Source organism: Ailuropoda melanoleuca, chromosome 6 (genome assembly GCF_002007445.2).
Source record: "Ailuropoda melanoleuca isolate Jingjing chromosome 6, ASM200744v2, whole genome shotgun sequence".
NCBI classification, from domain to species: domain Eukaryota; kingdom Metazoa; phylum Chordata; class Mammalia; order Carnivora; family Ursidae; genus Ailuropoda; species Ailuropoda melanoleuca.
In genome coordinates this window covers 97741525-97767131 of record NC_048223.1, presented here as the reverse complement: position 1 = coordinate 97767131, position 25607 = coordinate 97741525, and the positions used below count along the sequence as shown (strand labels likewise).

Genomic DNA, 25607 nt, shown 5'->3' with positions numbered 1-25607 from the left:
GAGTTCCTAGCTCCAGATTGCTTTTGCTGGAACAACTAGACCGTCTGCATTATAGACCTCCACAGATACCATCAAGTACTGTGGATGTCAAAGCTGCCTACATACCAGAATCCCCTTATTTAGAATTTCTGATCTCTGTCTGCTATGTACTTATCAGATTTGAGGTAGCATGTAGAAAGCTGTATTTTTACCAAACAACCTGGGTGATTCTTCCAGAGCCAGCCCAGTGCTGGTCCATAAACCAGTGTTTGAGATCCATTCAATCATCTGCCCTACCTGAGTCCCTTGTGAGGAGAGGAAAGAGATGATACAGTGACTCCTGCTTTTTCCTTCCTCAATGTCAGGTGTCAGTGCTACAGAACCAAGGCCGAGAGATGATGCTGGTGACCAGTGGAGCTGTAGCCTTTGGCAAGCAACGCTTGCGCCATGAGATCCTTCTGTCTCAGAGCGTCCGGCAGGCCCTGCACTCGGGTCAGAACCAGCTGAAAGAGATGGTGAGTGCTGCTTCCCCAGCCTCTGTAACGGGTCTGCAGGCCCCTTTCCCTCATTCCCAACCACACCATATCTATTTGTGTGTTACAGGCAATTCCAGTCTTAGAAGCACGAGCCTGCGCAGCCGCCGGACAGAGTGGACTGATGGCCTTGTATGAGGCCATGTTTACCCAGTACAGCATCTGTGCTGCCCAGGTGAGAGGCTCACCTTTGCAGAGAGGTGTGGGACCTGTGATGATTCCCATGGAACAAAGAGGTAATAAGCAAGGCTGTAAAGCTAGACTGTCGGGATACAGTCTTAATTTCACCACTTGCTAGTTGGAAAATCTGGAGAAAGTCTTCTGGTCTAACCTTTTTGTGCCTCAGTCTCCTCATCTGAAAGAAGAAGATAATACCAGTGTCAACTTGAGAGGGTTTTTGGAAGAAATCAATGAGAAAATATATGAAAAGCCTTTAATGTAGTGTCATTCCCAGTAATTATTAGCACTTGGTATTGTGCTAGTAACTGTTATGGCTGCTACTATAGGTGTGTATACTTCTCCTGAAGACAGGAAAGTTAGATGTCTTTTTTTCATTGGCTTCTTTGACTTCAGGCAGCTTGCTTCTCTTTGTACCTGGTTGCCTTATATAATAAATTTATATCAAGCATTAAAAAGAAAGAGGAATGCTTATGGTTGGTTTTCATTCATTCAGCAAATATTTATTGAGCACTTCTGGTATACCAAGAAGTATGTTAGGCATTGGGGTTACTGTGGTAAACAAATCAACCATGGTTCCAGTCCTTATGAAACTCGTACATTTTTAGTGATTTGCACTTGAATGTTTCGACATTGTTTTTTACCTAAATTTCCAGAATTATTTTTTCAATTGTATCTTTAACACCAATACACCTACGCACTAGAAACATGTAAATATCACAAAACAACTAACAGTCACTTCACAAAACAGTTGAAAAAAATTGAACTCCCCAGTTATTGTCTTCAACTCCTTTGCTGCCCCTGATGCTACCATTCACACAGATATTGTTTTACATATTTGACGTTGTTATGTATACATCCTTTAAGGTTTTGGTCTTTCATTTCCTACTGCTTTTTCTCTTTCTCCATAATTCTTACAGTGTTATCCACAGTGACATTGTGGTATTGTTCCAAAGAGTCCTTGAGTAAGTGAGCTGAAGCAGAAAGGCATGGACTTGTCTTCCTGTTGTCTGTAGCTTGAAACCCCACTCTCTTAGATTTTTTTTTCCTGTTAGCATAAATACAATAGAAATCTCAATTTCTGTCAGCTACTATTACCAGCTCTCATCTTCTCCACAATCCAATGACAATTTCAGTCTTTAATTTTTTAAAAAAGTGTCTGGAGCCAGATAAGGAAACTTAGGTCCAGTAACTATACTTTTGTTTTTTTCTCAGGTATGATGCTTTTTGAGGGTTTGGGTTTTTTGGGATTTGGGGGGGGGGGGTTGGGCTTTTTTTTTTTTTTTGGTTCATTGGTTGGTTTTAATGAAAGTAGCATTAAAAGTCACTGCACATCAGCCATGGCTTCTATTAATGTTGATGTGAAAGAGCTGTGTCCCCTTCAGTTTCCAACAAGCATCCATCCATGGGCCCTTCTCTCTCATACATTTGCCTTCCCTAGAATCTTATCTGCAAGAAATCTTTGCCCTTTGTACCTTCTCCTGTGGTTTCTTTTTGTCTTTAGTAATCCTGTTTTAAAGACCGTTATCAGGGGCGCCTGGGTGCTCTGTTCGTTGAGCATCCGACTCTTCATTTCGGCTCAGGTCCTGATCTTGGGGTCGCTCAGCAGAGTCTGCTTGGGATTCTCTCCCTCTTCCCTCCGCCCCCTGCCCTGGCTTGCGTGCATTTGCATACTCCCTCTCTTTCAGTCTCTCTCTCTCATAACAAATTAACAAAATCTTTAAAAAAATAGACAGTTATCAGTGGCTTTTGGAAATCTCCACCAAGTTGTTTGTCAGGCTAAAGATTTAAACAAGTAGAGCAGCTTAATTTTTCTTCATAAAAATGAAATTGATTTGCATCCTAACAGACTGCCCTTCTCCGTACACATACTTTTCTCTCTTAGGGCTCTTGTCTTTTACTCCTTCTTTGTTAAGCTGAGCAACAGGTATTTTCACTGAACCTTTAGACCTCCTGCTTGCCTATCCTACGCACATGTTTATCATTTGACTTTTCACCCCCATGGCTAGAATCTATATGTTCACCTTTGACCTGGTCCTGTTTCCTACAGGACTGACTTTCCTGAAAAAGAGTTCATGATCTATCCTTAAAAAAATATGCCCTGTTCTACCTTCCCCAAACCATCCACAGTTTTATTCTGTATCTCAGCAGCTCATAAAGGGCCTGACATTTCTGAAGTAGTGAATAATTTTTTTACCAAATGAGTGAGTAGATTATTTCCCTTAGTTGTGTTACTATGTTGTCTTCCTTACCTACATTTTATAAATCATTAAGTCTACTGTAATCTTCTCAGTTACCATAACCAGACCCTAGCTAGGGCTTAACTATGCCTACTTTTACTGTTTGGGTACCTTCTTTCTTGACCATCTGCCTGCCGCCTTTCCTACTTCAGCCTGTCCCACATTGCAAGAACTTTCTTCCTTAAACATTAGAGGGAGTTCATGGAAACATTTATTTATAAGCTTCAGGGCTTATTACCATTAGTTTCTTGCTATCCTCAGTTACCTTCTCCTGTTAACCATTGCCTAATACTCTGATTTAAACAAGGAAGTGGAGCTATCTGCCCACCCCCACACCCAGCTCTCCACTGTACCTTTGAGTAGCTTATGCTCATCTTCTCCCTGAAACTAAGATATGTCTAGCCCTTCTTTCAGTTTCTGACTGAAGATTTGCCTTCATAAACCTCTCAGGCCAATCCCACAGGCTCAGACACAGTCTCTGCTAACCACAGTCATGGTCAGCTGCAGAGCACCGGTAGTAGCATAGCCCTCTTCCGTTTTGTCACCTACACTTCTCCCAGCAGGGCAGACCGTTCTTTTGCTCACTCACCTAATGTTTCATTGCCTACTGTGGCCAGCCCCTGAATCCAATGCTAGGATTCGGAGTTATTTTAGAAATTAACGGATAACCATCACTTCCCCCAAAGTGTATCTCTTTAAAGTTCGACATAATTTTCTTACTTCTGTAAATAGAAGAGATTTTGTAGCTCTTTGAGAATTACTTTTACAAGAAGTCTTGAGCATCCTTAAATATTCCAAGTGATTAATTTTTTTCCATCTCTAAAAGAATTAGGTAAGTATCCAGAGATGTGGGTTCCATTTCGATCTGTGTGGGATCCAGAAGCCTATAGTTTAACTCCTCTCCTCTTAGCATCTTTTGTATGTTGTTGCTGGGATGTTCATAATTTTCCGCCCTTCTGCATTTTCAATCCATTTAATTACTTTTAGATCTTGGTGACCAACTTGGATTTCCACGATGAGCAGAAGCGCCGGAACCTTAATGGGACACTGCATGAACTCCTCCGAATGAACATCGTCCCCATTGTCAACACAAATGATGCTGTCGTACCCCCAGCTGAGCCCAATAGTGATCTCCAGGGGGTAAATGTGGGTAAAGTATTCCTAAGGGTTGAGCATGCCGGAGACTAATGCTACGCTATGCTGCATGTACTAACACCAGAAGTTTGGCATAAACAAGATGGAGAAATTGGGACAGAAGCTGGCCTCATGGAGCATTGGCTGCATAAGCTCTTCTGAAGTCGGGGGAGGGGTTCTCATTCAACAGGGTGAGGTGCTATAGTGATTTCAGATGGTGCTATGAGCATGGCTTGTGTGTGTCAATGGAGAAGAGAGTGCATGTTTGGAAATGGGCTTGCCAGTAGGCACAGTGTTTTGCAGACAGAAGGGGCCTGTAAGAGCCGTCATCCGTGCACTCAGTCATTAATTTTGCCTGTCAGAACCTAGCAGAGTGCTTCTGTGAACATCTTGAACTGCGTAGTTCACTCACTTTTGACTTTTTACCTGCATTCCAGGTTATTAGTGTTAAAGATAATGATAGCCTGGCTGCGCGTCTGGCCGTGGAAATGAAAACTGACCTCCTGATTGTTCTTTCAGATGTAGAAGGTACAAAGTAATGCCCTTTCCTTTTATCCAACCTCTGTTTTAAATAATGGGTGGGTACATGAATTCCCCTCTTTGTTTGAGTCCTTCTGAATTTTTTTTTTTTTTTTTTTTTTTTTTACCATGGACCATTATTTCTGAGCCATATGGTCTAACAAAAGGATTTTATGGCTCAAAAGAAGGTGAGGGAATCTGGAAGATGGAGTTTGAATGCTGAAATGTTGTCATTTCCAGGCATTTCAGGTTTGGTTTTTTTAGAACAGCTTTTTACAGATATAATTCACGTACCACACAGCCCATCTCTTTAAAGTTTACAATTCAGTTTATTGATTTTTAGTATATTCATATAGTTGTTCAAACCTGACAACAATTTTAGAACATTTTTTTTTAAAGATTTTATTCATTTTTATTTGACAGAGAGATAGCCAGCGAGAGAGGGAACACAAGCAAGGGGAGTGGGAGAGGAAGAAGCAGGCTCATAGCAGAGGAGCCTGATGTGGGGCTCGATCCCATAACACTGGGATCACGCCCTGAGCTGAAGGCAGACGCTTAACCGCTGTGCCACCCAGGCACCCCCTAGAACATTTTTATCACCCCAGTAAGAAACCGCATACCCATTAGCGATCACTCCTCACTTCTTCCCACTCTCCAGCCCTAGGCAGCCACTTATCTACTTTCTGTCTCTATGGATTTGCATGTTCTGGACGAAGTGGAATCACACAATACGTGATCCTCTGTGACTGGTTTCTTTCATTTAGTATCATGTTTTCAAGGTTCATCGATGGACATTACAGCATCTGTCAGTACTCCTTTCCTTTTTATTGCCAACTACTCCATTGTGCACACATACCACATTGTGTTTACCTGTTCATTAGAAGATGGACTTATGCTGCTGTGAACATTCATGTCCAGATTTTTGTGCGAACATGTTTTTTTGTTTTACCTAGGTGTAGAATTGCTAGATCATTTGGTATTCTCCGTGTGTTTAGTCTTTTGAAGAAGTGCCATATTGGTTTCCAAAGCAGCTGCATCATTTTACATCCCTGTCAGTTCTATGTGAGGGTTCTGGTTTCTCCACATCCTTGCCAGCACTTACCTCTTATAATCTGCCTTTTCACTGATAGCCATCTGAGTGGGTGTGAAGTGCTGTTTCACTGTGGTTTTGATCACTTCCAGTTTTTAATGTCAATCATGAGACAGATGATATTAAATTGGAGCCACTTCAGAAGTCCAGGCTATGTGGCCACCATGGTCTTACATATTCTACCCTGCTTTCCCCTTCCTCAGAGGGGTCCCTCTTGGTTCCAGTTTGACTCTCCATTCACTCTTTTCACTCTCTTAAGCTGTTCCCATTTTATATTTTGACCCATAAGGAATATGGTAACTGTGTTTAAAACAGGCCAAACCTACAGGATCCCAAAAGTCCCCCCTTACATTCCCAGGGGATCAGAAAAACCTATTTTGTTCCTAGCCCACATGCAAGGCAGGCTCCTTTAGCAGGACCTATTTTCCATTTACACTCCAGTGGTGTAAGATTAAGAACAGGGAGCTACCTAGTGGAGGCAGGGGGAGATACAGATGGGTTGATCTGTCTTCTGTCCATGTGGGAAATCTGATATATCATACGTATATGTCAATTTCTTTACTTATAAGAAATCTTGGTACCATGTTTATACACTATAAATCTGAAATCTCAGGACAGGAATAACTGGGTTGGGATAAGAGTGAGCCACTCTAGAGAAGAAGGCTTTTCAGTTAATCAACAGATTTTTATTAAATCTCTGCGATGCACAAATACTGTGCTGAGTGCTTTATAAATCCCAGTTTATTGAATCCTTATAGCAATCCTGCAAAGTAGATAGGTTAACTCTACTATTCAGATGAAGAAATTAAAAATTAAGTTCACACCAGTTAAATGGTATATCTAAAGGCACATAGTCAGTACTTAGCAGAGGCTGGTACATAGTCAGTACTTAGCAGAGGCTGGTTCTAAAAGTAAGTCTGTTCAGTTTGAAAATCCACACTCTCCTCTCTTCTATACTGCCTGCAGAGTAAAGGACATGAGTTTGAAAGATCAATATGTAAAGCCCAGTTTGAACTAGACTCTAGTAAACATTTTTAATGCAGCCTCAAACACCAAAATTGGTCATCGATGTGATAGTATATATCAGTACTTTTCTTGTTATTGCCAAATAATATTCCACTCTATAGATACACCACATTTTATTTGCCCATTCATCAGTTGGTAGACATTTGAGCTGTTATAACCAATGCTGCTATGAACATTTGTGTACTAATGTACATGAATGTACAAAGAACAGGCTTGGGCTATTAACCCTGATTAGTTATCCACTGAATGTTGATTTTTAGCACAGTATTAAAATTTTAAATATGCTCTTGGTGGGTTTGAGAAGCTGCTATAAAGGGAAAAAGAAGAGTTGGCAGAATATCAGAATGCTAGGCACTCCTCAGCATCTATGGAGAAGGTTTGGCTTAGAATCGTACAACCTTGCCCAGGCCGTTTTTGTATGAAACCAGAACAGTTTCAGAATCCAAGCCTGTGATCTGATAGTATAGCGCCTTCTGGAAGACTCTAGCCCCGAATCCAGGAGCCTCAGAGTGCTGCACCATGGTGGACAGAGGTGGTAACAGGTGGCCTTTCTGGCCTTGTAATTGCTGCCCATGGTTAGCACTGTTTCATTCCATACCCGACACCAATTTCCTCACTCCTTTGATTCCTTTCTCCTAGGGAAGGCATGTAGAACAGGGTCGTGTTAGGGATTTGGAATGATGAAGCAGAGAGGGCTGTATTTTCACACAGGAAAAGCAGTAACTTAAACCAAAAACATCACTGCCCAGGTGTCCTTGAGTCAATCCCCAACCCTGGGCAGTTCCTCTCTGTATGTGTCCCACTAAGGCCTTAACATGATTCCATTTTCACAGGCCCATGATTTTTCTTTCCAAGATTCCAACTCGCTATTTTTACAAGTGATATTGTGAAGATTTTTAATCATGGCTTGTACGCATATAATGTTTCATGTAACTCGTGATTTATGTTATTCTATTCAGTTGTAAAAGGGACATAGGCTTTGACTCTGAATGCCGAGAGTCGTGTGCTCTTCCTGCTGACTCAGCCTAACTTCACAACAGCTTACCCATAACATGGGGAGTATAGTCAGTGGTTGTTTCAAAGGGTGCTGTGAGAGTTCATGAAAACCTATCTCTCAATTCATCCCACTTGGAGATAGTCACATTATCGTATATGGCTGCTGCATATCTCCTGCAATAGCCACTCATCCTTTTCGGTTACTTACTTAATTCAGCATCGTAAGTAGCAGTGGCAGAGGTGAGGACAGCTGCCCAGTAGACAGTGGGCAGAGCTGATAAGGCTATGCTCATGTCATGATGCTGGCAAGCATTCATTCATTAAGCCAGGTTATATAAGTATGTAAGGAGAGTCCTATTGCTGATTCTCAGCAGGGGTAGACTAGACAGATCCCTTGTTCCCTTTTCTGGTTACAGCTGGTAGAACACAGAAGTCATCTGGATCAGTCACATGCAGAGTGGTTGGCCAGTGCCCAGGGGGTCTGTCTGAGGGGACACTCATTTCCATTATAGCAATATTACTGACTCGTGTCTGCTTTTTAGGTCTCTTTGACAGTCCCCCAGGGTCAGATGATGCAAAGCTCATTGATATATTTTATCCTGGAGATCAGCAGTCTGTGACTTTTGGAACCAAGTCAAGAGTGGGAATGGGTGGCATGGAAGCCAAGGTATGGGTTTGATACTCTTACTTCCTGTAACAGATATAAAACCAAACAGTATTTTATCCTTTGTACTTTTGTGAGTGCTTGGGAGCTAATGGTTATGATCCTAAGCACATACACACTTAAATGTGCACGTCTAAATACGGGTTTAATGCATGTTGTGTACCTATGTTTAGTTGTGTCTGTGTATGTATTCTTTTTACTAATATTACATAGTGCATTCATGCTGTAAACTTGTCAAGGGCAGGGTCTATATATTTTTCATAATTCATAAATCTTTTATCAGCTCAAAAAAATTTTTTTAAGATTTTAAATTTATTTTAAAGTAATCTCTACACCCAGTGTGGGGCTTAAACTCACAACGCTGAGATCAAGAGTTGCACATTCCACTGACTGAGGCAGTCAGACACCCCAGCTCAAATATTTCTTACGAAATCTTTCAGAAATTCTTCCCTCCCATTATTATTCTAAGAAGTAATACTCTTAAGATACAGCATCATATGTGGCAATGGCAGAAACATACAAAAGAGATATACAAAGGCTAAAAGAACTCAGGATCAGACTCTGGCCAAACACCAGACTGGAAACTAAGTTGAGGCACAGTAGGTCAAGCGTAGAAGTTATTAGTCCCAGTACTAGAGAGTCTTAGAGCACTGAGCACAAAGGGTAGATTGGCTCATTGTTAGGCAGCACATGCTGAAGTTGGGCTGGAAAGAGGGCACGGGCTGAGTGTGTTTTCAGAGCTTCTGAGCTGTTGGAAACATTCCTGCATATACTTCGATTGCTCAATATCACATTGTGTTCTCTATGTTTTTGCAAGTTTAAAGTGTGGATGACTAGACCCTGCAAAGGTCTGAACCTCATGTTGGGATCTAACCTCTCTTATTAGGTGAAAGCGGCCCTCTGGGCTTTGCAAGGTGGCACTTCTGTGGTTATTGCCAACGGAACCCACCCAAAGGTGTCTGGGCATGTCATCACAGACATCGTGGAGGGAAAGAAAGTTGGCACCTTCTTTTCCGAAGTAAAGCCTGCAGGTAGGTAGTTCTTCATAGAGTCCCATGGTCTGTGGATGATAGGTAGCCACACCATGGCCTAGATGAGACTAAAGACTGAGTTCTCCTCTAGGAATAGAAATCACAAAATTGATATGTTGATATCATGAATTCTGATATTGTTTCAGACACTCTTTGCAAAATTGGATTTTGCTTTGTTTCTGTAAAATTTAGCAAAATTGGATTTTGCTTTGTTTCTGTAAAATTTAGCTAACCTGCTCAACTAGGCTTCTCTAAAAGCACTAGGTTAAAAAATATAACCATTCTTTTTTTTTTTTTAAAGATTTTATTTATTTATTGGTCAGAGAGAGAAACAGCCAGCAAGAGAGGGAACACAAGCAGGGGGAGTGGGAGAGGAAGAAGCTGGGAGCCCAATGCGGGGCTCAATCCCAGAACCCTGGGATCACGCCCTGAGCCGAAGGCAGACGCATAACGACTGAGCCACCCAGGCACCCCAAGCATTCTTTTTCTTAAGAAACATTTGCTAGGCCCATGTTGGATGCCTAGAAACGGAAAGATGCATAAGACATGATATGTACTCTCAGTTGTTCACAAAAATAGAATTTCCATATAATCTACATTCAGAAATGCAAACATGTTAGAGAATATAAGCCAAAGTGGAATTGAAAGAACCCTACAAGACGTAAATTATGTTGTCTGCTTTAGAAATATAGACAAGTTTCTTGTATTTATGCCTGAATTAATCTAGTATATTCTTTTGCCATTTTACTGGTCTGAGTGACCTCCGGGAAACAAGCACACCTAGACACTGAGTGTTCGTTCTGTGCACATGGTGGGGTAGCTGTCCGTGATCTGATGTTTGCAAATATTCTTACAGGTCCTACCGTTGAGCAGCAGGGAGAAATGGCTCGATCAGGAGGAAGGATGTTGGCCACTTTGGAACCTGAGCAGGTAATAACCCTAGCTAATAGTTCTGTTGGTTTTCAGGGTAAGTCATGCTGTGAGGTTTATTGCACAGTCAAGCCTGTCTCCCCTTTCGTTCCTCATGATCCCACACAGTTATTCTAGCTATAGGTTGTGATTCAGATTTGTTCTGCCTGTTTTCTTTCTCCAAATTTTATTTTCCCTTTTGTCTTTTAAGCCTGAAGCCTAAGCTAGCTTTTCATCACTATGATGTTCTGAGCAAAAACATCATGAAAATGATGAGACCAAGGAGGCTCCCTAAGCCTGCCACATACCAGGCATGGAAGTGGGGGAAAACTGCTTATCCTAACTCATCCAAATCACCTAACTTACTTATTAGATGCAAGCTCAAGGGCTTGCTCTCTAGTCAGGGTCCTGCCCACAGTGAAGTGGCAGACACGAGCAGTTTGGAAATGCAAGGCAGTCAGATGGAAGCTGGGATTGGCTTCTCAAGGCTTGTGTTGTTAAGGATGGATTTGAAAGTGATGTATTTAGGTTTCTTCAAGGGAGCGCTTTGGCCTGAGAAAGAAGAGAATTTAAAATAACTGCAAGTAGAGAAAGGAAAGGAAAGGAAGAGCTCAGCTTGTCTCTTAAACCACTACCCTCTCCTTCAGTAATCACACTGATTTGCCACACTTCTTAATCTAGGTGGGTAAGGATTGGGATCTCTTCAGGCGTCCAGGACTGGGTTTTCTCCCTTTGGCTGAATTCATTAAATAATTGTGTAAAAAAAAAACAAACCAAAACTTACCTGGGAAATAAAATATACAGCCAGTGATACTGAGTTTGCGGAGATGGGTATATCATGCCGATTCAAAATGCTGGCCCCCTTCTTGGGGACAGATTGTGTCTGTCATTCATCGGGGAGATTAGTAGTGAGAGAGGAAGGAAAAAATGAGGAGAGCCAAGGTGGGGAATGAATGATAAGAGGTAAAGAGATTTCAATCAATGGTGACCTTGGATTTAGGAGCAAGGCCTGGCTCATTCAAAGGAGTAGGTTTAAAAGTATGCTGTGCGTTCTTCTTGGATTAATGTGTTTGCTTTTTTTTTTTTTTTAATGTTTTACCTTTCTTCCTAGAGAGCAGAGATTATCCATCATCTGGCTGATCTATTGACAGACCAACGTGATGAGATCCTGTTAGCCAACAAAAAAGACTTGGAGGAGGCAGAGGGTAAAGACCAAGTGATGCAGAGTCAATGTTATGGAGGATTTCATTTTGGTTTTTGTTCTTTGTTTTACTAATAATTCTTATCTCATAGTCTGCCTAAAGACAAGATTGTTATAGAGAAATTACATATCATACATCATTTTTATTAAGAGATACTTGCTAGCATTCATTGGGCTTTTTCAAATTATACATACCATCTCAAGCTCCAGAGGGCTTTTTCTGTACCCACAGGTCATGAGCTATGGATGCTATGGCAGTTTCAGGACAAAAAAGAAAAAGATTGAGGACCCCATCATTTTAGACATTTCACTAATAGAAGCTAACACTTACTGAGGACTTTCCATGTTGCCAGGCATTGTGCTAAAGGCTTTACAGACAGGATATCATTTTATCTGTAAGCATGGTACCTTCGAGTTAGTTACTGTTTATTATCCCTATTTTATAGAGGAGGAAACTGAAGCACAAACAAGTTGTCATATGCCTAAAAACCATATGGCCAGTGACAGATCCAGGATTCAAACCCATATGGACTGTGCATATAAAATAGTTGTGGAAGTAGTTTGTGGGTCCTATGATGGAAGATAGTATATCTTGTAGTTAATTAATCAGTTTGTAGTCTGCCCAGAGCTAGCAACAGATGCCATCCACAAATGCCCTGAGGTGCAGATGGTAGAGTGAGTGATATGGCCGAACTCACATTGCAGACAGCTAAATATATAGTCAAGTCAGCCCTCAGTCTTTCTATCCTTCCTAATTCTCTATCTCCACCCTAAAAAATGGGAGATGATTTTATGGGGTTTTAAATTTCCTTTTCTCTTTAATAAATGTGTCTTGAATTAAACATCCAGATTAGTGGTATTCCCTTCAAAGAAACCTTGCAAGGCTCATCAACATTACTTTGATTTCTTAAAACATTTGGAGCTATTGTGTTAGAGCTAACTTCCTTTAGAGGTTACATCTGGTCTTTTGAATTTTTGCAGTATTGGAAAGTCATAAAATAGATTTTTCAGAAATGGAAGAAATCTTGGATGATAATCTTATCCAGTTGTTTAAAAGTAAAAGAATTAAGATCCACTATGGTTAAAGCTTTTGCTCAAGGTCACACAACTAGTTGGCAGACTTCTGACTTTTGGTCCCAGTTCTGTCTCACTGGAAATTCATAAAGACCCACAGTGGCTTAAGAACAAAGTCCTGGGTATACATGAGCATGGTGGTCCCCTTTGACTTGGTAAGCCCGTTTCAGGAAATGTATCTTAAGAAACTGTTTCAAGAAGAGAAAACCTCTCTGTATGCAAAGATTCTTGGAGCAGGGTTATTTATCAACTTGAAAACTGCAAACAACCTCAGTGTTTAATAACATAGGTCTGGTTAAGTGCATTAAGCTATGTTAACTCAGTGGAGTTTTTAGCAGTAATTACAACAATTTTGGGAACATGGAAAACATACATGCATTGTGAGGTGGAACACTGGAATGTAACATTTAACACACTATGTTTAAAACTTGATGTTAACACATAGGGGAGGATGCCTGGGTGGCTCAGTCAGTTGGGCATCTGCCTTTGGCTCGGGTCATGATCCCAGGGTCCTGGGATCGAGTCTCACATCGGGCTCCCTGCTCAGCAGGGAGCCTGCTCCTCCCTCTGCCTGCCGCTCCCCCTGCTTGTGCGTGTACACACGCGCTCTCTCTGATAGATAAATTAATTAAATAATTAAATAAAATCTTTAAAAAAACACATAGGGAAAAGTGAAAAAATGGATTGATGTAATCAGTAAAATGATGATTTACCTTTTTTCTTAATAGTGTTGGTTCCTCCCTTCCTAAGTAGAAAACTTTTTATTATTTTACCTTGGTGGGTGTGACTATAAAAAAGAAAGGGAAATTTTTCATCATCTCATCTCAGCATTAACCATAGTAATGATTTGTGATGTGTTTCCAGGTGATTTTCCTGTTGTGTATGTGTGTTAGGAATATGTGTGTCTTTGTATGTAGAGAGACTCACACCATGCAAATGGTTGTATTTAAATTTAAAGAAAATGTCATATGTGAAGTTATCAGAATTCTATTTAAGTTTTTATTTCAAAAAACATCTTTACTGCTTCTGATTATAAAAATAAGTCAGTCATTACAAAAAAATAATGCAGAGAGATCATCAGCAGACATCTCCATGTGCACATGCATATATGCAAAATTTGATGAATAGGATCTTATGCATGCTTTTTTGTGGTTTTACGTTTTTCACAAACTATATCCTGGACAGCTTTCCCTATCAGTACATATAGATATATTATTTGTAATAACTGCATTGTAGCTCATAGTCTAAATTTTTAAGTTGAATTTGATTCTTTCTATTGTAAAAATGCTGTGATAAGTATCCTCATTACATGCAAGTTTGCTAGTGCAAATGACAGATTTCAGGAGTTGAAATTGCTGGCACAATGGCTGTTGGTGTACGTGCCTTTCCATGACGAACTATCTTGCCAAAAGCCCCCTAAGGAAGCTGTATAAGTGGCATGTCACTGTCTTCTCGAGACCCCCTAAGTTCGTGTCTGTTCCTAACACAGTGCAGTGTGTTCAGTAAAGCAGCTGCAGCCTGCCCAGAGTTGCTCCTTTATCTTGTGCTCTTCACACCTCTTAGGAAGACTCGCAGCTCCCCTGCTGAAACGCCTGAGCCTCTCCACATCCAAATTGAATAGCCTGGCCATTGGTCTGCGACAAATTGCAGCCTCCTCACAGGATAGCGTGGGGCGTGTTTTGCGCCGAACACGAATTGCCAAAAATTTGGAACTAGAACAAGTGACTGTCCCAATTGGAGTCCTGCTGGTCATCTTTGAGTCCCGCCCTGACTGTCTGCCCCAGGTATGTGCCTGTCATTGGGGTAGGGGAAGAATGTATTTTCAGGACTGGAAATAAGTCTCTCAAGGATAGTTTTCTTTTTTGTCTTTTTCTTGGTGAGAAAGTCTTACCTTTTTTTCTCCCCCAAAGATAATTTTTGAGACTTTTCAGGTTTTAAAGTAACTTATGTTACTGATTCTTCCAGCGATTCTAAAGTAGGTATTCATAATGTACATTTTACAGTTGAAGAAACTGAAGCTTATAGAAGTCACTATTCCTGTCACTTGTAAAGGGTGGAGGAGCTGTAACTTGAGCCCAGATGAAACTTCATGGCGCAATGCAGAAGCACATTTCTGTGTCTTAGCTCACTGGGGTACTTTGTTCCCTGACCACTTCTAGCTTCCTGCAAGGTCATTCATCTACTAACTGGTTTTGCCCATGTGAAAAAGACCTCTTTATTGTTAGTGTCACAGATGGTCTCCTGTAGGTAAATCTCTCAGGAAAAAGAACTTTCAGTAGTTCATGGGAACTAAAATGCAACCCACTTTAAGGAATTTGACATATCACTGTCTAATGTTGAGAAACCATATGTTAAAAGATTTTTCTAAGCAGCCATGCCTTGATTTGTAAGGTGGCATTAGAGGGTTGCTCCACTGGTTACTCTCCCAGAAATTTGGGACCATTTTCCCACCATTCTGACCAGTAGGATGATACTGGCTCTTTCTTTGCACTAGCCTCAAAGTCTCAAAGAGAAGTTCTACTTAAAAACAACAAACAAAAAACCAGCACCTCTTTACTATAGGGCATAGAGTGAACGTGGGAGTCTGACATGCTTTGTGGTAAATACTCCCTGACATGACCTAAAGCCAGCTTATTCATCAAGGACTCCCTTTCCATCGGGGTCTGTCCTCAGGCCCTGGGTGGTGCTGGCACACTGCCCCCTTTGCCACACACCTGTTTGCAGAGATACTCCAGTGAAAACTGTAGAACCCTAATCTGCTAGTAGGAATGGGTCCATGACATTTCTCTGCTACTTTTCTCCCATAATTGCTGATACCTCACATGGAGAAAGATTTCTTCTTTAGCCAACTACAGCTGAGGTTCCTCCCCGGGATCTTATCTCTGGATGGCATCACAGAATCCATGTAATCTTAAAGTTGTATGTAGTCCAGTGTACTAGTGCATTTATGTAGAAAAGGTTTTCATTAATTTTATAAGGGGTCCATTAGCAACAAGAGCAAAAAAGGATTAAGAACTACTAATCGAAATTAACATGTTCAGGCAAGGTTTTTAGTAAAGTTTCTTTTATTACATTATAAAATGGGAAGATTTTCATTCATCCCAAAAACATTCAAAAAGTCAAGCTTCAGGCCTTGGATGATCAGGTCCATGTCATTAGCTCTTTGCTCTAAGAGGATAACTAACCCTTCTTCTGGGTGGCCTGCTTTTCACTGAGTATCTCTGCAAACAGGTGTGTGGCCAAAGGGAGCAGTGTGCCAGCACCAGCCAGGACCTGAGGACAGACCCCAATGGTATGGGAGTCCTTGATGAACAAGCTGGTTTTAGGTCATGTCAGAAAGTATTCACCACAAAGCATGTCAGACTCCCATGCTCACCCTGTGCTCCCTGCTTGAGCTCCTTTGCCAGCAACCCCTGCCACAGCTTGTCCAGGGGCTGGTAGGAGCTCTAGTCTTCTCCAGGTTCTCAGCACCAGGCATTTAGAACTCTCAGAACAGTTACAGGGCCAGAGTAGGAAGTGGCTGGAGATGCCCCCCAGCCTCAGCCAAAGGCAGCTGAGCTGCCTATCTTTCACCATGGCCAAAGTGGGGAGAGGGCCATGTGACGCTGGCCACTTAGGTTACTTTGCTAATGGTGCTGAGCAAGCCGTATAGTTTAGTTCCTGAGATCGGGTGCTTTGGCTCTGGAGTCAAGGCTGCTAGTCCTGTCAGCTATAAGCTACGTGTCTTTGGCAAGTCTCTGGGCTTCAGGGTCTTATTTGTAAAGCAGGGGATAAAACAAGTATTTAATCCACTGGGATGTTGTGAAGATTAAACAGATTAGGCTTCATAAAGTGATTAGCACAGTGCTTGGCACAGGAGGAGTGCTCACTCAGTGAGTGCTAACTGTTCTAATTATTGCTTTTTCCCTTTGGCTCACTGCTCCCCTCTTTGATCTGCAGGTGGCAGCCTTGGCTATTGCGAGTGGTAATGGCTTGTTACTCAAAGGAGGGAAGGAGGCCACACACAGCAATCGGATTCTTCACCTTTTGGCCCAAGAGGCCCTCTCAATCCATGGAGTCAAAGAGGCCATACAGCTGGTAGGTCCTTGGGAATGAGCCACATCAGGGCCAGAATGCCAGGTCAGGTGCTTGGGTGTTTGAAGCAAAGCTTACGTCACCTAAGGCCAAGCCATTTGTACAGGCAAGCTTGACTGGAGGAATGGCAGGTCCTGTGCACCTGCTCACACGGGATGATGCCAGAGGCTTTCTTGGCCCAGATGGGTCTTCAGTGGCTTGGGAAGGCCACACTCATATAGCTGTGTCCTGGCACTATGATTTATAAGAATGTCTGTTAGTCCTTCGTTCTTGGGGCACACTCCCCTAGAGTATGAGGTCAGGGTTCTGCTCACTAGCAGAGTGATTTAGGGCAAGTTAGATGAAACACATTTTATGAAGCCATCATGCAGCATATGAATATGAGGTCATGCTATTATCACTATTGTTGTTATGCTCATTATTTTAACCATCATTTCACTCTCCTCAACCAGCAAGCGAAGTCATTGAACTAGACTGTAATAGCCAGAGTTTACTGAGTACCTGCTTTAGGCAAGACAGCCTCCATCTGTTGCCTCATTCAGTCCTCACAACAACCATAGTGGGAAGATACCATCAGTATTAGGGAAAAAACAGGCTCAGTGTTAAAAGTTACTCACCTAAAATCACACAGTCTGTGGTAGAGTTTAGATTTGAACCTCGGCTGACTCCAGATCCTTCTTTCTCCATGGAAGCCCACTTAACTCCAACATTCCAGGATTCTGCTGGCTGCTGGGACAGTCTATAAACCTGTTGCATTACATGCTCACTGGCAAGAATTGGGTTTTTTCTTATGGCAACAAAGAAAGTGGAAAGGGCACAGATTTTAGGGCCTCAAATCCCAGCTCTACCACATCCTAGCTTAACTGGACAGGTTTCCTCCCAGCCCTCTCCCTACTGCCTACAAGTCTCATGTGAACAACTCTATGACTTTCCATGTATCCACATACACACATACATAACCACCAGCCGTATCCAGCTGTAGAATGTTTGTAGCACCCCAGAAGGTTCTTGTGCCCTTCCTGATCACTATGCCCCCCCATAGCCACTTCTTTATTTCCTTCACATTCAATCTGTTTTGCTTATTCTTGAACTTCATTATAAATGGAATCATACAAAATACACTATTTTTTTAAAATTTTATTTATTTATTTGACAGAAAGCGAGCATGCGGGGGGAGGGGCAGAGGAAAAGGGAGAAGTGGGCTCCCTGCTTGATCCCTAAGATTATGCAGGGGCTCGATCCCTGAGATTATGACCTGAGCTGAAGACAGATGCTTAACCGACTGAGCCACCCAGGCGCCCCCACTCTTTTGTGTTGTATTTCTCTCGTTCACCTTTATGTCTGTGAAGGTCATCCACAATGTTACTTACCTCCAGCCATTGTCTTCTCTTTTTTATCACCATGAGATGTTCTATTTACGTGTATATGCTACAGTGTGGCCTTTCTTCCATTGACCACCTTTTGGTTTGTTTCCAGTTTTGGGCTTCACAGAATAAAGTTGCTGTGAACATTCTCGTACATATGTATTTGTGTTTCTGTTGTAAATAACATGACCATATGGGTGAAATTAAAAAATCAAGAGGAGGGAAAAAGGCCATAACCTCAGTGTCCTGACACAAGTGCTTCATCCCAGGGTAGAGCTGCTCAGCAGCACTCGTGGGTGCTGCTACTTTGTATTTCATGAGGTCAGATGTCATTCTGTTTTTACTCTGTACCTCTTCAGGTGAATACCAGAGAAGAAGTGGAAGATCTTTGTCGCCTGGACAAAATGATAGATCTGATCATTCCACGGGGCTCTTCCCAGCTGGTCAGAGATATCCAGAAAGCTGCTAAGGGAATCCCGGTGATGGGGCACAGTGAGGGGATCTGCCACATGTATGTGGATTCAGAGGCCAGCGTCGATAAAGTCACCAGACTGGGTGAGCCAGATGGGGCCCCTGCTGTATGCAGGCAAGATACTTCTCAGATCCTCTGTGGCTCAGCAGCGTGTTACTAGAAACAGTTCTTTGTCTTCCTTCTTTCAGTCCGAGACTCTAAATGTGAATATCCAGCTGCCTGTAATGCTTTGGAGACTCTGTTAATCCACAGAGATCTGCTGAGAACACCGTTATTTGACCAGATCATTGACATGCTGAGAGTGGAACAGGTATGACAAGTCCCAGGACTCACTCGTCACTTCCTGTCTTCCATTTTGAGATTTAGAAGCCTGTGGGATTAGACCAGGAGCAGCTGCCATACCTTTTAAGGCAATTTAAGAAGCAGTATTTGTGAGCATCTGTTGTGTACAGAGTTCTGTGCTAAGTACACAGAGAGTAAGACACATCCCTGTCTTATCACAGTCTGGTAAATGGAAGAAACCCATACTCAAATAGCTGTATTACAAAGTGGAATGTGGTAAGTGCTAAAAGAGGTCAAAGATAAGACAGATCACGTGGCACTTCTGTTTCTGGAAACCTTTTATTCAGGCAGCAGAGTTCAAAGGTTGTTTCTGAACACACATTCCTGTTTGGATTTGATTTTTTTTTTTTTTAAGATTTTATTTATTTATTTGACAGAGAGACAGTGAGACAGGGAACACAAGCAGGAAGAGTGGGAGAGGGAGAAGCAGGCTTCCCTCTGAGCAGGGAGCCCGATGGAGGGCTTGATCCCAGGACCCTGGGATCATGACCTGAGCCGAAGGCAGACGCTTAATGACTCAGCCACCCAGGCGCCCCTGGATTTGATTTGAAAAGATTGTGCAGAAATGTTTTCAAAGCAGAGATTTATATGTGTCCACCCCTCCACCAGTGTCCTCAATTACCAGTATTAATGTACTTCATACAGTGATATTTGGGAGTCAACAATTTGTATAATGTTCTCTTTGGATTATTTTATTACCATTTCATTGAGGTTGTAAAAACCAGTGCTGTTAAGTTTCAGACAAATGTATGTTCCATCCTAAATTACTAATTGCCAAAAAAAAAAGTTGCTCTCCAGGCAAAAATGGACAATCTTAAGTTTTCTGGCAGAACACATTGTAAGCTTTAATATCTAATGTCATGGCCCCCTTTCATAATTACATAAACAAGCACAGCATTTAAAGAAGGTGGCTGCTGGCTTTGGTTGCTTTGACCCCAAGTGTGTGTCTTTTCCCTTTCATCCTTTAGCTGTAAAGGAAGGCTCCAGTCAGCTTATAAATGGGTGGGCAGTGAGAACCTGAAAGCATTGTTTGAAAATGAAAAGGCACCCCACAAATTAAAATGGAGTTAGATCACATGATCACTCATGTTTGGGGCCTTCCTTGACACTATTGGCCTGTTTGATGGGCCACCTATGCATGCCAAACACCACACTGGACTGGACTAGACAGAAGGAAAATTTTCCTTTAGCCGGGAATAAACCTCCCAGTCCTGATTCAAACTCATGATATCCTTGGTCATTTTCAAGATTGCCTTGAAATTCTCTAAATCAAAATCAATCAATATGTATACTTCATGTAATACCTTTGTGTTGCAGGAAGTAAACCAGCAGGGTGACTTGCCCAGAGCTAGGGCTCAGGGATGGGTTTCTTATCCCTAAGGAACATGGTTGGACCCCAGGCCTGGAGGAAGCGGGTCCCAGGTAAAAGGGCCTCGGGAACGACAAGAACAGGACAAACACCGCTTGTTGTAACTTGAGCGAAAGCAAGACCTTAGTCCCAAAGAATCAAGGCATAACGCTGCCCTGGAGAGGTCTCAGAGAATGAAGCCTAGGTGGGATCAGAGCATCCTGGAGGGCGGTGGGCTGCTTCTAAAAGGAAGACAGGGTTGGTTTAACCGTCTGCCCCAGCAGCCACAGGCTCCGCACCTTCAGGCTCATCCGGCTGTTTGGTCCCAGCGGAAGAAGTGCAGGCTGGCTTCCTGCTGCTGTGTTTATTATGTTTTCACCCCTCTACTTCCTCTGTTCCAGGTGAAAATTCACGCAGGCCCCAAGTTTGCCTCCTACCTGACCTTCAGCCCCTCTGAAGTAAAGTCCCTCCGAACGGAGTATGGGGACCTGGAATTGTGCATTGAAGTGGTGGACAGCGTCCAGGAGGCCATCGACCACATCCACAAGTATGGCAGCTCGCACACAGATGTCATCATCACAGAGAATGGTCAGTGCACACATACACACATGCCTCAGGCGTACAGTGCCTGCTTTTTCCGCCTTGGTCTCCATGGGGTCCTGCTCCTCTCAGCCCCTCTGGCTGCAGGAAAACATAGTCCGAATAGACTAACGATAATGCATGGCATCGGTTGTATTTGCGGGTTCGATGAGTGCTCTCCCATCTGCTGCCTTGTATTGTTACAGCGGCCCCGGGGGAGGAGGCAGGGAAGAGATGGTTAGCTACACTCTGGAGATGACTCACTCTGTGTCACAGGGATTACCATATAATCCAGACAGCAGTCTCTCCAGGCTATTGGAATAAGCCCGTTTAGAGCTGAGGAAACCCAGGCTCAGGAGGTTGAGGGCAGAAGCAGCTCTCCACACACATTCATTCGTTGCACAGATATGTACCAAGAGACTGCTGAAGTGTCAGGCACTGGAGGCCCAGCAGGAAAGGCAGCCAGTAGGTCCCCTCAAGGGATCTACAGTCGGTTTATTGGGGAGTCCCAACACCACTAATAATAATAGCTAACGTGTTTATGGAGAACTTACGTGTGCTGGGCTCTGGGGTAAGTGCTCTATGATGTCAAGTCCTTTTATCCTCCATACAACCCTGTGAGCTAGATAATATTGTCAGTCCCCAATTTGCTCAGACACAGAGAGGTTCAGAAACCTGCCCAAGTTCACCCAGCTAGTGGGCATGGAATTGGAATTCAGACTTGGGCATTCTGGTTCCGGAGCCTTATAAAGAGATAGTATAGTCAGGCCATTGCAGCATTAAGGGTATGTTTACAGGGGGAGATCTGGATTCCAACCCAGTCTTTCCCAGGCAACTACTCTTTCCATAACAGGGACTGATGAAGCTGGTTAGCCTTCTTCCTCTTCAGATTTTTCATAAGTCTGCATGTTTAATGTGTGGAGAAGCTCTTCAGGGGCCTGGGCCAAGGCCTGATCAGTCCCAAGTGTGTGACTAGAAGGAGGGATATTTTCCATGGGTCACCCTAACTCGGTGTCTTCTGTTTATGCTGCAGAGAAAACAGCAGAGTTCTTTCTCCAGCACGTAGATAGTGCCTGTGTGTTCTGGAATGCCAGCACTCGTTTCTCTGATGGCTACCGCTTTGGACTGGGTAAGAAAGATTCTGGTCAGGAAAAAAAAGAGGTCCCTTTGTGAATCACTGTGGTCCAAGGAGCATGTTGAGGGTGGAGGAGACTCCTGTCCTTTAAAGTCACATGCTTGGTTAAGATAAAAGAGAAGAATTGTGGGAAGGCAGTTGATGAGAGAATCCTCAGAGCAACCATGGGCCGGGAGAAGTCCTGTGCCCTAAGCATTTTGTGTATGAAGAAGGTAGGTACTTGCTTTTCTTTTTCATAGATCTTTGAGATTCAGAGAAGTGAAGTAATTTGCCCAAAGCCCCCCCAGCTGTCTCTCAGACCCACACTTGTACAAGTCCAGAGCCTGGGTTGCTCCCACAGTATGGGCAGAGCACAGCATTCCTGTGTGCACAAGTCATGACAGGAGTGCCAAGGTCCCTCAGGAGCTGTTGTAGACTCCTTCAAAGAGACAAAGCCAGGTTGCCTGAGAGGAGGGATTCCCCATAAGGACAGGACAAAAGAAGGCTTTAATACGTATGCTGGGCTTAAATAGGCAGCATCAAAAGCAAACAGGTAAGCCCAGAGGTGCAAGGTTTATTTCTAAAGCACACCTTTGAATAAAAAGCTTCAGGAAAGTGCCCTTAAAAAAAAAGAAAGGAAGAAAGACCCTCCTTCTCCCCTTCCATCATTAGAAATAAAATCTCCAGGGGCACCTGGCTGGCTCAGGTAGAGCATACAACTCTCGATCTCAGGGTTATGAGTTCAAGCTCCATGTTGGGTATAGAAATTACTTAAAAATAAAATCTTAAAAAAAAGAAAGAAAGAAAGAAAAATCCCCATTCCCCAGTTTGAAGTTTTTTAAGACAGTCTTTGGTTTTCAGGGGTACTATTATAAAGAGCACCAATAGGCATTTATGACACATCTGAGAATTATTTCAGCCACTTAAGACATTTTAATCCCTCTGAACTTTTGAGTAGATCTGCCTAGAAAATAGTTCTCAGTGAATTACTAAAGGTTGTTAAAGAGAATTTTACTCAGTTATTCTTGGTCATTAGACTCTTCACTGATAGGCTACCTGTTTCTGTTCTGTTGGGGTTTTGATTTAATTGTCACATCCCTTGCACTGATTTTTGTCTTCCACGTTGTTGAACAAGAAATAGCAGCGTACTTTTAAGGGCTGAGGTGCCTAGCTTTCAAGCAAAAGTCCAGGATGGGGGAAGAGCAAAAGACCACTCCGTTGTCTTTCCATCACGTGCTCAGAGCAAATGCTCTAACGCTGGTTGAGTCAAATTCCTATGAAGTGCATTAATAATAGTGAGAGATGGTGTTTATTGAGCATTTACATATTTCCAGCACTGTGCTGCGTGTATCACGTGCACTGTGGGTTCTATTTTCCTCATTTTCCAGATGAACTGAAGCACAGGAGATGGTTCGGCCACATGCCCAAAGTTATGTGGTCCCTGTGCTGTTTAACCAGAATTAGAATCTGGTGGTCACACTCTCCTTGCCAACCACTACTCCACAGCACGTTCCCACTTAGGCCTCTGGCCTTGCAGGTCTCTGCCTGCAGCGCTTCTCCGCCTGCCCCTCTGCTGGCTGGCTCCTTGTCATTGTTCAAGGTTCAGAGGAAAGGCCCTTCCTCAGGGAGGCTGTCCCTAACTACTCTACCAGTGTGGTGGCCCCCTGACCCACGCAGTCTGTCCCAGCACCCTTCCCTGCACTCCCATCACCACATGAAAATATTTGCTGAACTGTTCTTTGACTGCCTTGCCCACAGAAGCATGAACTCCAAGGAAACATGACCTTGCATCGGTTATTCACCACTGTCTCCCCAGGGCCCAGCGTGGTGCCTCTTACATAGTACATGCTCAGTAAAGTTGATGGACAAGGGAACCCTGCCTTATCGTATACCATGCAGAGCACCCAGCCAGACGCAGGAAAACCCCTAACGCCCCAAGTCTAAGCTTAGAGCAAGAGGGAAGGAAAATGAACATGTATTCAATATTTCATGTATTCAGTAACTGTCTAGTGAATGCCTATGTGCTAAGAATTCTGGGGGATACTGAGAACACGCCCATCCCTTCCATTCCGGGACTTAGAGAATATTTGAGGAAATGAAACCTCAATACTGGACATTGTTGTATACCTCAAAAAATGCCTGCATGTCAAATTATGATACACAGTCTAGACACTAAGCAGGTATCAGAGCCAGCACTCCCTAGTAATGTCAAAATGCATTTGGGATAAAAGTGCTGAGGAGAGCCCACACATTGTGTTTCATTAGAAGTAGGGGATTTGTCATGATTCATATAATGACCGGAGATCACTTTGAGGGGACCATGGAACTCAAGCTAATCTGAGGAGGATGGAGCAGAGTGGGCAGGGTGAGAGGGTGCCACGTGGGGAGAAGGAAGAGCTGTGGGTCTGATGGGTGGACAGGAAGCAGGAGCTGGGAAAAGCCACATCCTCATCCATGCCTTTTCTCAGGAGCCGAAGTGGGCATCAGCACATCGAGGATCCACGCGCGGGGACCGGTAGGACTTGAGGGACTGCTCACTACTAAATGGCTGCTGCGAGGGCAGGACCACGTGGTCTCAGATTTCTCAGAGCATGGAAGTTTAAAATACCTTCACGAGAACCTCCCTGTGCCTCAGAGAAACACCAACTGAAAGCATTCCAAGAAGAGCCAGGAAAGATTCAAGAGGTCTTCATAGCTAAACGTGTCTTAAGAATCTTAGGGGATGAGCCGGGTCTCATCTCCCACTTCCTGGAAGGGTCTGCCTGTTGGAAAGTGCAGCTAGATGCTTCTGGGCTCCATTTGGCTATGGCAGTCTTGGCTAATATGCATATTCCATTTCACCCTTCTCTTTTTTAGTTAGAAAATAATCGCTTGAATGGGGACTTTGCTTAATTGCTGCAGTTAGGGACTTTGCTTCACATGTTCCAGTTCCCTTCATGATAGAAACAGAAAGGTGCAGCTTCCCCACAAAAAAAGGCAACGGGAAAATCACGGCCGCTTTTACCTTTTTATCGCCTCAGTGAGGTAACGTCTCCCCTGACGTTTTAGAGCGCATCACACATGTCTTTCCACATTTCATCTCTTTACACTTACACTCATCTTCAAAAAGGAAAGGTTTGGAATTTAGAAGAGGGACAGCTCTTCTTTTTAGCATTCTTATCAGAAACAGTAGCAAAAATGGACTGAATCTTTTCCACTGGGAAGATTGACCTTTTATATTTATTGTGGAGTAAAGATAAAGCAGCATCCCAGATGCTCGTGCCTCTGTGGACCCAGAAGATTCGGCATGATCGGGGATTAGTTGGAACCTGGAGCTGCAAGTCCTAGGATGAAGTATCTACAGCAATTATGCTTGAAATTTTTATATAAATTATTTTGTCATCCTACCCTTTCTTTTCCTCCAAAACAAAAATTAGAAGGTTATTTTAATACTTCGGATTCTTCCCCCTTTTTGAGAAATAAAGTTCTTATGAAAAGCCTGTGTGCGTGGTTAAAGTCCGCACCCTCACTTGTCCTCTTCATCCTCTGCCCTCCCTGTGGCCTGCACACCCACTTTAACACACTGGCTCCTCTTGGGAAGCTGGTTGGAGAGAGCGTCTGTCTGCCACGTGTGTCCGTGGAGGCCACACAGGCAGATCCCAGGGGATGGACCCGGACTGAGAGGAGAGGAAAACAGGAGATTGGGTCCCAGGAGCATACAAACCGAAAACATGATGATGGAATGAGGTCGGCGGGTATGGA

General features: G+C 43.1%; 1 protein-coding gene across 6 annotated transcripts in view; it reads left to right on the top strand.

Moving 5' to 3' along the window:
• The window catches only part of ALDH18A1 (aldehyde dehydrogenase 18 family member A1), a 38599-nt gene extending 13254 nt beyond the window's left edge, over positions 1–25345 (top strand). For 4 of the 6 annotated variants that reach the window (XM_034663016.1, XM_034663015.1, XM_034663018.1 and 1 more), the window contains 15 exons: positions 345–494; positions 583–687; positions 3917–4075; positions 4501–4591; positions 8237–8361; positions 9245–9389; positions 10246–10319; positions 11410–11503; positions 14137–14357; positions 16513–16650; positions 18371–18566; positions 18672–18793; positions 20575–20761; positions 21786–21881; positions 24335–25345. In XM_034663016.1, coding sequence (XP_034518907.1) covers positions 345–494; positions 583–687; positions 3917–4075; positions 4501–4591; positions 8237–8361; positions 9245–9389; positions 10246–10319; positions 11410–11503; positions 14137–14357; positions 16513–16650; positions 18371–18566; positions 18672–18793; positions 20575–20761; positions 21786–21881; positions 24335–24516 — 2085 coding nt within the window. In that variant the 3' untranslated portion in view covers positions 24517–25345. The remainder of the gene's footprint in view (positions 1–344; positions 495–582; positions 688–3916; positions 4076–4500; positions 4592–8236; positions 8362–9244; positions 9390–10245; positions 10320–11409; positions 11504–14136; positions 14358–16512; positions 16651–18370; positions 18567–18671; positions 18794–20574; positions 20762–21785; positions 21882–24334) is intronic. The other 2 variants (XM_034663017.1, XM_034663019.1) reach the window with 1 other exon arrangement.
• Positions 25346–25607: the final 262 nt, after the last annotated feature.